Here is a 14,038-nt window from a genome sequence, read left to right as displayed (position 1 = left end):
AGGTTATTTCCTGCCTCTATTATCTCTCCTCTCAAAAGTGAGTGGAAGGAAAACCTCAAAGGCTGCTTTCGTTTTTAGCTGAGCATAATAATTTTGCAAGTGTATTCAATGGGTTAAGCATTAGCTCACTGAGCTAGAGAGATAAGTAAAGCCCCTGGCAACAAGGCTACAATTTCACCTTTGAACAAACATAACTTAAAGAAATACTTAAGATAATGAACATGTGAGTTAAAGAAGCAGAAGTTGTTTTTGTAAGGAATTCAATATCTGAGTATAGGAGAATGGAAGAACAGTATTTATAATAAAAGAATTTTTTTTGCATCTGAATAAATGACATATCTAGATGGAATTAATAGATTGCATTTGACCACTGAGATTAGTAACACTCATTATCAAATTATTATAATGTTATTACCAACGATTCTAGTCTCTTCCAGCAGTAAACAACAAGTAAACAATGGCTTCTGAATGTTTCCACACTATCTATACAGTTCAGAGTTCTTTTGTTTTCTGTAATTTATGTAATTTCTTTACTTAGGAGAAAATATTTCTTTTTATTATGAAATGCTCATTCGAGGAGATAATTTTTTTGTTATCAGTTATTTGTAGAAATTTGGGGTAAGTAGGAGTTTCTCCAGGCTTTGCTTTGGAAGGGGATCATCAGATCTGCTTGTTAGACCGTATAGGCCTTATTGTCCTTTCAGTTCTCCTTGTGCAGGTCATAGGAGATCCACTGAAATCCCTCGAGCTACGTAAATGTGAAGCTGACTGAAGAAGGCTGATAGGTGCCAGTGACCTGAATTTCACAGAATTTGTGTTTTATAGTCTGTGACAGAATGACAAGACTTGTGCCTCCTGAGCCTCCCACATGTCTACGACTCCTGAAACTGGCCTTTTAGTAAGAAGAAGTAAAGTTTTTAGTTTGGGAATTAAGATAAGGCAATTTGTTTTCTAAATATAAGGAACTGTTAAGAAGCAAATGCTCAAAAAAATTATATATAAGGTTGCTGAAATTGCAGATAGGAGTTTACCACATATATGTCATTGTCAGTATTGCATCTGTGCATGCAATTACAATTACACAAGGAAATTAATTATAGCTATATGTACACATTTATAGAAATGCCAGCGTGTCGTTTTTTCCATATATGCTATCAGAAATCCTTTTATAAGGTTGGCATTTCAAGCTAGAAACTAGATTCTACTCCAGTGATAGATTCTTTGGGGATAAAAGTTCAGTCAGATAAAAGTAATCCCTAGAGTCCTTACTTAATACTGGTGATAACATGTATGTTATTAATGAGTTGTCCAAGAGCTGAGATTTTTTTTTTTCTGGTAAATTTGATAAAAACTTAAATGACATAAATATGTTTTCTACCTTTCAGTTGCTCATATCAACTGTTTTCTCCCTTCTATAGAGATATTTCAGTGAACTAATAATCAGTTATAATTTGCATAATCTGAGTAATTAAATAGCTAACTCTTTTTTTTGTTTGTTTTCCCCACTATTATAGAACCATCTTAAAATTCCCCTACTACAGACTGCGCTTTAGTTAGATTATTTGGTATCTTTGAAAATTAGTGGTGTTGAAAGGCAGACCCCTAGAAAAGCAGGTTTTATTGACAGAAGGACATTTCACGCTAGTGTGTCTTCTTCAATTTAATATATGCAAGTTCACAACATCCTAACAACTGCTTCCAGCTGTACTAATGGAATACATCTGATCAAAAGGCATCTTGGCACCACGATCCAAGGAGATCACCCGTGATGTAGTTCTTTGTGCATTTTTTTTTTTGAAGGAAATAAGTAACTGGGCTAGTTCTGTAGTGGCAGTGAGAATTTGTTCTACAGGTGATGAAAATAAAATGGCCAGCACAGTGTGAACAAGGAGGATTATTTTAGCTTTGTCAGGGAAGGGAGTGTGGGATAAATCCAATTTGGGAGAGAAAGTGAATAAACCCTGATTTGGAAATGCCTTTCTTTTACTTTGGGAACAGTTTTGGAAAATAAAGGCCTCTACTGACTAAGAAATAGAATGGGAAACACTTAAACTGACTAAAATATTATTCCCACTTTTAGTTGCTAAAATTAGTAACACTAAAAGGCAGAGGAATATGAGGAAAAAAAATCTCTGAGCCTTTTAGTATGAATAAGTTCTATTTTTATAACAGTAGCATGGGTAGTGCTGCTGTCAAAGTTCTTTTCCTCGGTTGGCCACACAATATTTTACTAGGCTGTCCACAGTATTTTCAGGGATGATCAGGTTGGTTCGCTCCTATTTAACAGTGCATTAGCAGCAGCAGAAATCTGACATACATTATGCAGCATTTTACTGAAGCTCTTCAAACAAATATTTTGCTTTAGATGTATGCTGTTACCTCTTAGTCTGCTTCAAGGAAATATGAATATTTCTAAATGTTGTATTTTAATTTTTGTAAGTTCTTCAGTCTAGATTTCAGTGTACTCTAAGGAGAATTAAGTTGTTCATAGCACTCAAGAAAGCCTACTATTGGTTTGTGTACTCAGTTACTCAGTGGGGAGCTCCTACCTTTGCCTGGTTTCAACAAGGTATGTAAAAGAACTCCCTGCTTTTAAGTGTAAGGGCACCATTTTATTACTTTTCATCAGCTAAGTTCTCTTATTTGAATGGTAACCATCTTTGATACTCACATTTGGTGGAATATTTTAACTGAATCCATTACTAGAGAAGTAAAAGGCTAGTATTTAATGTAGCAACAAGAGATGAAAAGTTACATGTACAATTTGTAGCATCCTAATCACTATGGAAGGTAAGAGACAGGAAAGACGTAAGTGAAAGTCTTATAAGTAGATAGTATATAAAAGTATAAAGTGAAAGTATAAGTGAAAACTTTTAAGTGTGTTTCATTTATGTTGTATTGTAGACAGACATTTATGTTGTATTGAGTGATCCACTTTTGGCATTATATAGGCTGTCACTACTTTGTATGCTTGATAGTCTGGAAATAAATCTTTGCCATTAATAATCCTATTATATGTTCACCCTGCTCCTGCGGCAGGCTGGTTGTCCTTTGAATGCAAGGAATGCTTTGGATAACAGGAATGCTTAAGAGTAAAGGAAAAGTAGTCATGTAGATCTACGTGGTCCTGCTTAGGGGAAAATGTCTTTCTGGTCTTAGATTAGGTAACTAGTCTAACCTTATAGATGCAAGTAAGTGGCAAACAAGACTCCTCAAATGTTTTAATATTTCTGTGGTATCATCAATCCCCTCCAAGTTTATTAGTTATTACCAGGGCAACTTGATTGCATAAGGGTTTTTTGCCTGCTTCGAGTGGCAAATCATCTATTACCAGCATCATCTATTGGCAAAATGTCAAGTGGCAAATCATCTATTACCTGTAGTAGGAATGTCATGGTAAAAGATGATAAAAGATTCTGTATATGGATGCACTGGGGGGATATGTGAAGGAGGAAGGTGGCAGAATGCGTGCTCATCCCCTGAACACTTTACAGTTTTCTTAAAAATAGTTCCCCTGTACCTGTGTTACAGCCCATGTGGTTAAACAGACCCAGCAAACTTCCTGTCTACATGAGCAGCCGGCACTTCAGTTCTGCAACTCTTCTCTGAACTATCTGTGACTAAATATCTTTCTGTATCACTGAGGTGGTGATATGAAAAGACAAAAAGACAAACATTATACTTAGAACAAATAATCCATTGGCTCTTCGGTTAGTCAGAAAGCATATAGTCGAAGATTTTTCAAGTGCAGATTTCTACATTTATAAAGGAATACAAGTTAATTTTTAAACGTACATTTTTGTGCTTTCAAGTTGAGGAACTGTTTTTTAGCTGTGGGAAAACTTCTCTATCATAAAGCTTGGTTTAAAGTAACAAAACCAGTTTTAAGATTTTATTTTTAATCTTGAATCACTTACCACTAAAAGACACGTTCATTTCCAGACCTCAGAGGAATAACCAGTGTAGTGATTCAAGTTGTGTAAAGCTGTGTAAGAATGGTGTTAAAGAATGTTTTGAGGACACTTTGTTCTTCTGAAATTCTGTATTATATGTTGTAATATTTGTCCTTCACACTTAAACTCCCTTTCGAATATTAACAGTTTTGCAAACATTGACAGTCTAACAAATTTTAGCTCCCTTATTTTAAAGAGCTTTGATCACAATTACACAACAGCTGAAACTGTTTTATAAGTGCAGATGCAAGTTGCTTTAAACATGATCTTCATTGTGAAATAACATTTAGTTAGAAATTGAAATAAATTTTCCATTTCCTTTTTCATAGTTACAGAAAGGCTACTGTGGTTTACTTCTGTGACTTCTTTCTCTGCAGATACTGCTGTGTTGAGTGCACCAAGGAAGTATAGTCTTTAGTCGTGTTTAATACTATTTGTTTTCCTTCTACAGAGAGCAGGGGACACAGTCAGTGGAGACACTGAAAGGTAATTACTTCTGTTATTCTGTATTTAAATATATACATTATCTGGGAATTATATTCACTTGTTTGCTTTTAGAAATTTAGTTGCATTATTTGAGGTAAAAATTTTCAGTGTTTAGTGACGTGAGCGTTAATATCATTTAGTAAATGTCGATCATTTGCTAATATCAAATACAACTATAGATTACAAACACTGAAAAAATAGCTCAGATGTAAGTTTATTGATGATTCTAGGGAGAAAAAATACACTACAAAGTAGTGGATGTTTTTCCCCATCTTTTTTTTTTTACTATTTCAGAATCGCTCTGAGAATGAAAAGCATAATGCATGTTTGCATGTTTTTTTCAAAATAATAGGCAGAATTTTTCAGTGAACATCTACATGTTAATTCAGTCTGTAAAAAAAAAATTACTGTTTATATTTGTGGCTTATACTTCATAAATTCTAAGACTGGGGACTTCAGTTTGTCCCTTACATTTGAATGTAATCAAAAATTCTAATGAATAAACCAGTGGTTTTATCTTTCTTTCCTTTGCAGTTTATCTGAGAAGTATGCTCATATTTTAGTTGCATCCAATAAATCGTATTAAAAGAATGTTTGAAATAACAGATATTTGTGTATCACAGTGCATCATATTTAAGATTAATTGGAATCTGTTCATATAGATAATTATTGTTTTTTACATTTTTTTTTATCCTGTATATGGCCTAAATCTATTTAATAATCTAAACCATGCACTGAATAGAAAATAAATTACATTTAGAGTACTTTCACCAATCTAAAGAGTATACAGTCAATGATGATTTTATTCAATGGTATAAATACCACTTCAGTACAGCTAGAAGTCTGAGGTACAACAATATCAGTTGTTGATCACTAAACGCAAGTCACCTCGTGCCTGATTTTTCAGGACTGTTAGCATCTTTACCTCTTTGCGTATGTATTAAACATCATAGCTCATTTCAAAGGCAGTTACAGTGGTAAGAATTTAGTGATGTTTCCCCAGCTGTAGGGTGCTGCGCATGTTTAAAATGGCATTCAGCTACATTGAGTAGCACTGTCATAGAGACGAAAGGGAGGCAAAGATGGAGGTCTAAAGACTTTTTCTAGGGTAAAACTCTACTTCATCTTCTAAAAGACAGTCTTGTCTCTCCATTGCCACCATGGTAGTAGTCCATTACCTCATCATCCATTACCTCAGCTAGATGGTGATTCTTATTTTTACAATAAGTGTAGTCCCACTTAGTATTTTGTTCCAATTCAGAGGCAAAGCATTATCCGTCTTGTATAAGGCAGGGGTTACATGGCAGGGGAAAGTCTGTCATTCTCAGTCTCTTTTTAAGAACAACTGGATTTCACCTTTCTGCCCTTACCCTCTTATATTGGAGTTTTCAGAACTTACTGTTTTCTTTAAATCTTATGTATTAATTGTTTTTACTCAGTCTCCCAACTCCTTTGTCCTGTCCTTCCCTCACATTTGTTCCTCCTTCCTTTCTGTCACTCTTTTCTCACCCTCTCCATTCCATACGGCTGCTCCCTCCCTCAGGTCCTTCTTACCTGACTTTGTGCAACAGAGAGAAATTGCAGACCCCTCCCTAAAAAAAGTCATACTTCTCACCCTTTACTTGTCTTCCTTCTCCACACTCATAGTTTCTTGCAGCTACAAGGAAGAGTTGTAATGGAATTTTGTTCTTCATAGAGCAAAGTGTGCCTAATTATTCAGGGTGGATTGCACATGCTCAGTTTGGCAGGGACATTACAATCCAGATGGAACATCCTTGGTGGACAGGACACGAGTCCCTGCTGGACATCTGCCAAGAGATATTTTCCAGGGACATATGACTTGATGAAATTTTGGCAAACTTTCATAGCAAAAGGCTATTCTTTTCTATTCTTTTATAGAGTGACTCTCTCTTTCCTAATCCTTCTCCCACACATTTTAAATTTCAGGTCCAAAACGTGACCATATTATGTATTTTTGATATTTTTAAAATATTTTAAATCAGCCAGAATTATATCTTCTTGCTCCTAAATACCTTCTTTTAAGGGGTTTATACAGCTTAAACCAACATAAAAACATTTCCAATATTTATCCCATATGGTTAGGTTTGGGGGAGTGTGGATAGATTCACATATATGGATGAAATAGCATTATCTTTATTAACTGTACAGTTGCCTATTGGGTTTCCATAATATGATTGCATTCTTCATTAAAAAAAAAAAGAAAAAAAGGTCTAAAACCAGAAGACATTTCTTGCACACAGTAGAATGTACTGCAGGCTGCAGGGAATATATACCACAAACACTAGCAGCTATGGGAGAAATACGAGACTACAGAATGTTACTATGAATATCTAGCTTTTTTGACTCATCAAACAAGTAGAGTGTAAAGCAAGTCTAGCAGCTCTTTTTTAGCCTTGAGCAGAATACAAGCTACGTATCTCTGCATTACAACTCGAGTTTCTTCCAAACTCGTTTGGCACTTCTACATCATTTATTCGGCCCAGCGCTATGCATAGGGCTGGACTTTCACCAGCCATGCAGAGCACCCACACCCCTGGTTAGAAGGTAGTGTCCCTGTATGTTAAACTCTTCCCTGTGTGACCAATGCAGAAAATCTGAGCTCTACTTTTAAGCAGTCTTGTGGCTAGAAAAGTAGGGCAGCCACAGGCAAGTTATGATTCTTCACTTCTGAACAGGTGTCATCATTTAGGAAATTACACCGCAATTGGAGGTGGAATCACTAAATGTGTGAGGGCTCTGAGGTTTTAGAAAAGCAAGCTAAATTTAAGTGCTTCCTAAAGAAGCAGCCAATTTGTTTGGGATTTTACTGGAAGCAGTTTACCCTCGTTGCTGCTGTTTCACAGATGAGAAGAGGGTAATGGGCGTCTAACATGTACTTGCTGCTGCAGCTTTTTTGCAAACAAACATCTGACTAATATGCTTAGTAGAGTTCACGGTGTTCCTTGATCTTCATTTTACTTTATAAGAATTTTTTTCCTAGTAATAGGAAACTTTGACATCTGTGGATACTAGACGTGTGTGTGCGATGTAACCGTGACATCATTACAGAGACCTGGGGTTTGAAGATCTTAACTCCGCCTGCCTAACCACACAGGCCTGCAAGGGAAAGAGAAGGCTGAAAAGAATTGGATCATTTGTGCATTGCATAACTACTAGCTGCATAAACAGTTTTTATCAATATTTGCACTTACTTTCCATCTGAAAATGCTGCTCAGGTTCTTTATTATAACACATTTTGTCGTAAATATTAATGCTTAAAAATTGTTTGAATCTTGTCCACAGTGGCAGGCTTTGGAAGTTATTCTTTTTAGTTGTGTTTAATGCTGGGGAGGTAAGAAGAGATTAATATTTTGAAAATAACTTTTAGTTTTGACATTGTTCTGACAAATTTGCATGTGCAGATACACCTGTGTTGCAGTGACTGCAGAAGAGAACAGATGCATCCAAGCTAGCTGGCTGTGACTTGAAGTATCAAGTAATGCCTGTAGCCAGCATGGAACTGAGAAGGGATTTCAAATCTCACTACAAAATACTCAATAATTAATTTGCAGTGAGAGTTTACTTCTTGTGACAGGAATACATTACATAAGCTATGAAGGTTCTAATAACCTAAATACAAATCATGAATCCAGGCAAGGTGGTTAAAAATGCATTCCTGTGACCAGGTAGATCAAATTGCTACATGTGCGTTCTTGTGAACCAGCCATAAGGAAATTTCACATTGCACATAAAATACTTTTTTGCACAATAGATGCTGAATTTTATTTTTTTTCCCCGAGTTAATTATGGTTGCCTTGACCCTGAGCTACAACCAGGTTGCACTTGAAGTAACTTGAAGAATGTGAGATGTGAATTTTGAGGAGAGTTTTGTGTGCCCCTCACATCTGGAAACGTACATCTCCCACGTACTGCTATTTGCCAAGTGAAAACGAGCAGGATGCTGGGTGCCATTTTCTAGTTGTTCATAGCTGCTGTGGATCAATAGAGTTGTTACTCAAGCTCTCTGTGTTTCAAATCGCCCTACGCTGCTAAGTATCCAGGTGGCAGCAGGGACTAACAGTGTATTTTCAAACGCAGGCTTTGCTGTCGGCCATAATGTTTAACCAACAGCTTTGAAATTATCTCTTGATCATCTGTGCTGTGTACTTGAGCTCCTACATTTATGTAACCTTATGAAACAGGAGCCAGCCTACAGAGGACTAGCAAGAAAAGCTCTCAAAACAGTCTGTTATGGACTGTGCATCAACTTGGACATTGCACATGGGTGCCCAGTCAGAATTCTCAGAGCATGTTGTACCGTGACAGAACATAAAATGCACTACCCAGTAATTAGGCCCAGTTATGTCTGTTCCAGAAGTAAATTCTGGCAAATTGTCTTTTTTTACCTACTGAAAACTCTTACAGATTAAAGAATTACTGCAAATTGGAATAGGCAAAAAGATGAGGTTGTATTGTTCTGTTTGGTCAAATAGATAAAATACAAATCAAATTATTAGTGTCTAAAATTGTTGTTTAATCAATGTTAAATATATATTAGCAGTTTGTTATAACTAGAATAATTTTATATTACTTCTAGTTTACAATCCTATCCATTACTGCCAGGCTAGGACCTTAAAAAAAGTCAATATAGATTGTAACTATTACAGATACCAAAGATGAGGTGGAAGGTAAGCAACACTCAAAGTCATTATTTTTGTTTCTAGACTGTATTCATTCATTGGGATTTATTATCTGTGCCCTGTCACCTGTGGAGAAGCTAAAATCATAGCAATCTAATAGGATACATCAATTTGTTGTGATACAGTTATAACTTCCATTGAGTGATGGATTTAATGACTCTGAACAAAATAGAGAATTGGGATGTTATAATTAAGAGCACTGATAATGTATAAGAGCCATTTTATTTGACCTTCTCTCTGAGCATTGCTTCTGTGATCAAGGGATGCTTAATTTGTATGCAGCTGCTTCAAATCAGTCCTAGCTTTCAGTAGATTATTCTATAAATTTTACAAGCTAAAGCGCTATTCCTTATTAGAGCTTGTGGGACAATTAAAGATGTGATGTTGTCATCTTTCTGTGGTGGAAGATGAAACCACGTTCCTCAAAAGGAAAGGAGGAATGAGTGTCAGCATGGAGGTGGTATTCACAGTCGCGCTTGCTTAGTGATACTTGTTTCGTGAAGAAATAGCAAGTCACTTCTGTTCCCTATAAAAAGGAATTTTTGTGTGAACAGAAAGTGCAGGATACTCAGAATTCTGGTGATGCTCTTAAATGGCTATCATTGCTCTGATAGCAGAAGTGCCGAGATACACGCAGCTACACTGTTGATTTCACATACTCAGTATTTGGTAGGTGACAGTTCTCAGCATTCATTAGAAATCTTGTACCAGGTATGTCTTTACATTCTGATTCTTACAGCTTTTGTCAAATACACTACACTGGAATATAGTGCTTCTGCTATCCCCCATACTTCTAGGTTTTTCCATTCTAATTAATTTTCTAGAGATTCATTAGCACTATTTTCTAATCATACAACACTGTTCCTCATTTGAAATCCTGATTACAAATCTTATCACTGGAATTGCACTTCATTTGCATGTCCTTTAAGATGTGAGTTGGAAGTTAGCACACCTACTCGAGTCCTTTAAATTCTCACTGTTCTGCTTCCACCTAGGTCAAAGTAATTTCCATCTTTTTTTAGCTCATTCTGGTTAACATTTCTACTTTAGCTCTATGTTCTGCATCATCATTCTGATTGAATACTGAGTCAATATGCATCTAGTACTGAGACCAGAGATGGATTCTATTTAACCTTGGTCTGTGCTTGCTTCTTAGTTCCTGTATTTCTCTAATTGTTCTTCCCTTATTTAATATTTGTTTCAGTTTGTTTAAAAATTATAATTTAGTCAAAGTTCTGAAGAATGGATGAGGAAGGAGGCAACCTCTTTATCCATAGGAATTCCAGCATATGACACACAGCTAGGCAGACCATATCAAAACTCAGACATTGCTAAAATTGCTTTACGTCTCTGTCAGATTGGAATACCTCGGAAATCCATTTGAGGAAAATTGTATGATAGAATAAGTATTTTAGAATAAGCTTTATTACAAAATTTAATTTCATTTAAAGTTTTACAGTTATTTGTTCAGTATTTTGCCTTTTTAATGTCATATTATGCAATGAATGTTTCTGCAAATACCCTGAAATACTTGTCTGATATTATTTATTTTTAAATTGGTATGTTACTCATAAGTGATTGGTCTTCCTTTGTCTAGATTCTGCAGTTTGTTTAAAAGACAGTATTATAAATGAACAAGAAGACAAGTGTTTAGTAGAAGATCAACTGTTTTAATTGATTTCAGAAATAGCAGTTCAGGCCACTACAGCGTATCACCGTACATTCCTTCCCCACCCACCCCCACCCTCGCCAGCTTCTTTTCCTTTTAATTTCTGTGACAACTGTTTTCCTGAAAAGAAAGGTGAAGGAATAACTCAACCAAATATGATCCAGAGTATTTCAACCAGAACTGACAACATATTGTGGTTCCCCTATGTCTAAATTAATTGGTTCTGTCACTTTCACACAGACAATTTACTTGTCTAAAGAGAGGATCAGTATTTCTTCTCCTGTGATCTGTAGATCTGAATATTTGAGGAATAATTAGTTTTGGGGAGGAGTATTTTATAGACATAAAATACTTAAAAAAAACAAAACCAAAAATCAAACAACAAAAAACAACTCTTGCAGACTGTTTAAAACTGCTTCCAAATAAAAAAAAAAATATCGTACGTTCGAACACCTATTCCTGACCCTTCATAGGATGCCAACTTCTGAAGAGCTTTCAGAAGCTTGGTTGCAGATTGCTTCTATAACTTTTCAGTATTTTTGCAGGTAAGAGTCTGTGATTACTGTGAAGAGACACATTATCGTGTTTGCATGGAAGCAAATAAAACTTGACTAAGGACTTTTTAGAGGAAAAACACAGATGTATTATTCATATTGTGTATTGACTGAGAGAAAGAACAGAAGCATTGAAACCGACACTTTCCAGATGGGTCACAGCCAGGATTAAAAAACAGACCAGAAACCGAAGGGGGAAATGCCCAGCACGATTGAAGTGCATTTATGGCATTCTCACAGGCAGGCAGAAATGGAGCATTAACGACAAAATCTGCCTTGCAGTGGTTTGGGTGTTTGTCCACTCCTTTACCAAATGTTGTAAACTGAACTTTTTTGGTTTTCAGTTGTTTCTTGCAATCCTTATAATCTACAGACAGCTCAGAACGTCAAAGTCCTGCCTATTAACCTTTATGATTTCAATTTTAATTAAAATTAAATTCCATCTTTTCACTGCAGTCTGGAATTGCATCTGTAAGCATACATTTGGAAGTGTGTAGAGTGTGTGTGTATGTATGCACTACTTATTCGATGATATTTTGTGTGTGTCTGGTTATTTGACATGCTTATCCTCTCTGTCCTAGATATGCAAGTTCTGCCATTGACCATCAAGGAAGCACATCCATGAGGAAGGTAATGCTTTATAAATGTACTTAAAAAATGAATAAAAAACTCCCCAACAGTTCAACTGATTGTCATATTTTTAGAAAATACTTAAGATATCACAAACCTTGAAATCTGTCTATATTATGAAACACCTGAAAATAAAAAGCTAGGAATAATTTCCATATTCTGAAAATTGGCTACTGCAACCACAGCAGGTCAGTGTGTAGGCAGTACTTTTAAAGTTTAGTAGGAACCTCAGGATATGTTCTGAAGTATGTACTAGTTTGGGGAGGAGAATCATAGAAAATGTCCAGGTCAGAATGGACATCTGGAGGGAAGGTAAAGAAAATTTTAAAAACTCATAAAATATTTAAATAATATGAATACTAAGGGAGATATGGGATTAAGATTCATAGATTATTTTTTTTTGGTACCAATTTTGAAGGTCTTCAATGGAAAATATCTAGACTATTTTATTACTTAGTATTTTGCAAATATGTCATGTAAAGGACAAACAACAGAACCTTCCTTTATAGAATGCCTATTTCTTCATTTTGACTTAGCATGTTCTTCACTAAGCAGGCGCTAAATAACTTCTAAAAGTTTCCAGATGTCATTCTGCCTCCCAAATATTTACAAAGTGAGGCTGAAGAGCAGTGACAATAGTGCAAGATCTATGACTAAATTTTCTACCGTTTGTGAAAACCTGCAATTTTGTTTATTGATGTACTTGCCCATCTCTGCCAGTCCTGCCATGCTGCTGCTTCCCCTGGAAAACACTTGACCTGCGGCTGTTCCCCAGGATCCTGGTGCTACAAATAATCTAATCCACATAATTTGAGGAAATTGGCACCGTGTGCCCTATGATTTTCCTACTGAATGCACTGCTGGCTGTGTTTGGACCTTGTTAATGGCTTTCCTTAGAAACTCCTAAGGTTCAAAATAGCAGAGGTACATGCAACCAGTTATGCATTAACAGGCTCGGTTTCCTTCCTCCCAACACGCAGCTGAATCTCTAGTCTGCAGGGCATTTCTTTCAACATAGCATAACTTGTCATTTGGTGATTTGTGACAGCACTCCTACTACTACACTGTGATTATGTTGAGGTCTCATTAAATTAGCTTCCCGTAGCACAGATTCAATTCCGTCACTCTTTTTTTTTTTTTTTTTTCTCTCCGTGGTGTGCTTCTTTTAGGGTTGGGATGGAAGGGTGTGCATTTTGTGTGACATTCTACTTGGTGGTGTGGTTTTGAGATGAGAACTTAAATGCTGACAACCACAGTATGTTCTCCCATAACCTGTCTGTTTCCCATAGCAACTCTGCGTCATCTTGAAGTTGCAAGTTCTGACTATTTTCTTACAGTGTTTACCACAAAGTTAATTATATAGTAGTACCTTTATCTCTGAGAATATGAAGCTTGAATTCTGTAAGTTAGCAGTGCTAATTAAGTACTGCTTCCCAAAGTATTGCAAACCTTTCACTTTCTCTAGTTTTCTTGCTTTGAATAAATTGTATGTGTACATAAATGAAACACAGTAAGACTAATTTACGTTTTTAGAAGAGTGAATATTTTCAACTCTCCTTGACTTGTTGTATTTTCATTATTTTTAAAACTTTTGTGTTGAATGATGCATACGTTTCTGGTGAGTATCCCAATGTGTGTATCTTCCTGTTCTATTTTTCTTGCAGATCTTTACAGTTTTCATATCTGATTAAATTTAATTTAATTACAGGGTTTTATTCCATCCCTATTTTTTTTTTAGTCTAAATTGTGGACGAATTTGGTAATCCCTTTTCAGAAACAGATTCCTGCTCTGTCCTAATGCATTTTTATGCAGAAAGAGGAACATTGAACAGATTGTTTCATCCACAGTCACCACAACTCTGGCTGGCACAGTATGACTGACCAATACTGCTGCTGTGGCTTGCAATACATCAATAACAACCCAATGTTGCTGGGCATCTTTAATACTTTCTCACAGACTTACTTTTGGGGTTTCATTTTCTGACTGTTTTTTACTACATTCCCTATAGCACAGAAGCAAGCATTTATCTTTGTCTTCTCTAGTGC

General features: G+C 35.9%; 1 protein-coding gene across 3 annotated transcripts in view; it reads left to right on the top strand.

Annotated features, from left to right (window-relative positions):
* LOC113480255 (connector enhancer of kinase suppressor of ras 2-like) overlaps window positions 1-14,038 on the top strand; it is a 210,694-nt gene that overhangs the window by 161,625 nt on the left and 35,031 nt on the right. For all 3 annotated transcript variants that reach the window (XM_026848893.1, XM_026848894.1, XM_026848892.1), the window contains exons 14-15: window positions 4,405-4,439; window positions 11,944-11,992. In XM_026848893.1, coding sequence (XP_026704694.1) covers window positions 4,405-4,439; window positions 11,944-11,992 — 84 coding nt within the window. The remainder of the gene's footprint in view (window positions 1-4,404; window positions 4,440-11,943; window positions 11,993-14,038) is intronic.

Source organism: Athene cunicularia (genome assembly GCF_003259725.1).
Source record: "Athene cunicularia isolate RWA chromosome 4 unlocalized genomic scaffold, athCun1 chr4_part3, whole genome shotgun sequence".
Classification (NCBI taxonomy): domain Eukaryota; kingdom Metazoa; phylum Chordata; class Aves; order Strigiformes; family Strigidae; genus Athene; species Athene cunicularia.
This window is presented reverse-complemented; position numbering and strand designations above follow the sequence as displayed.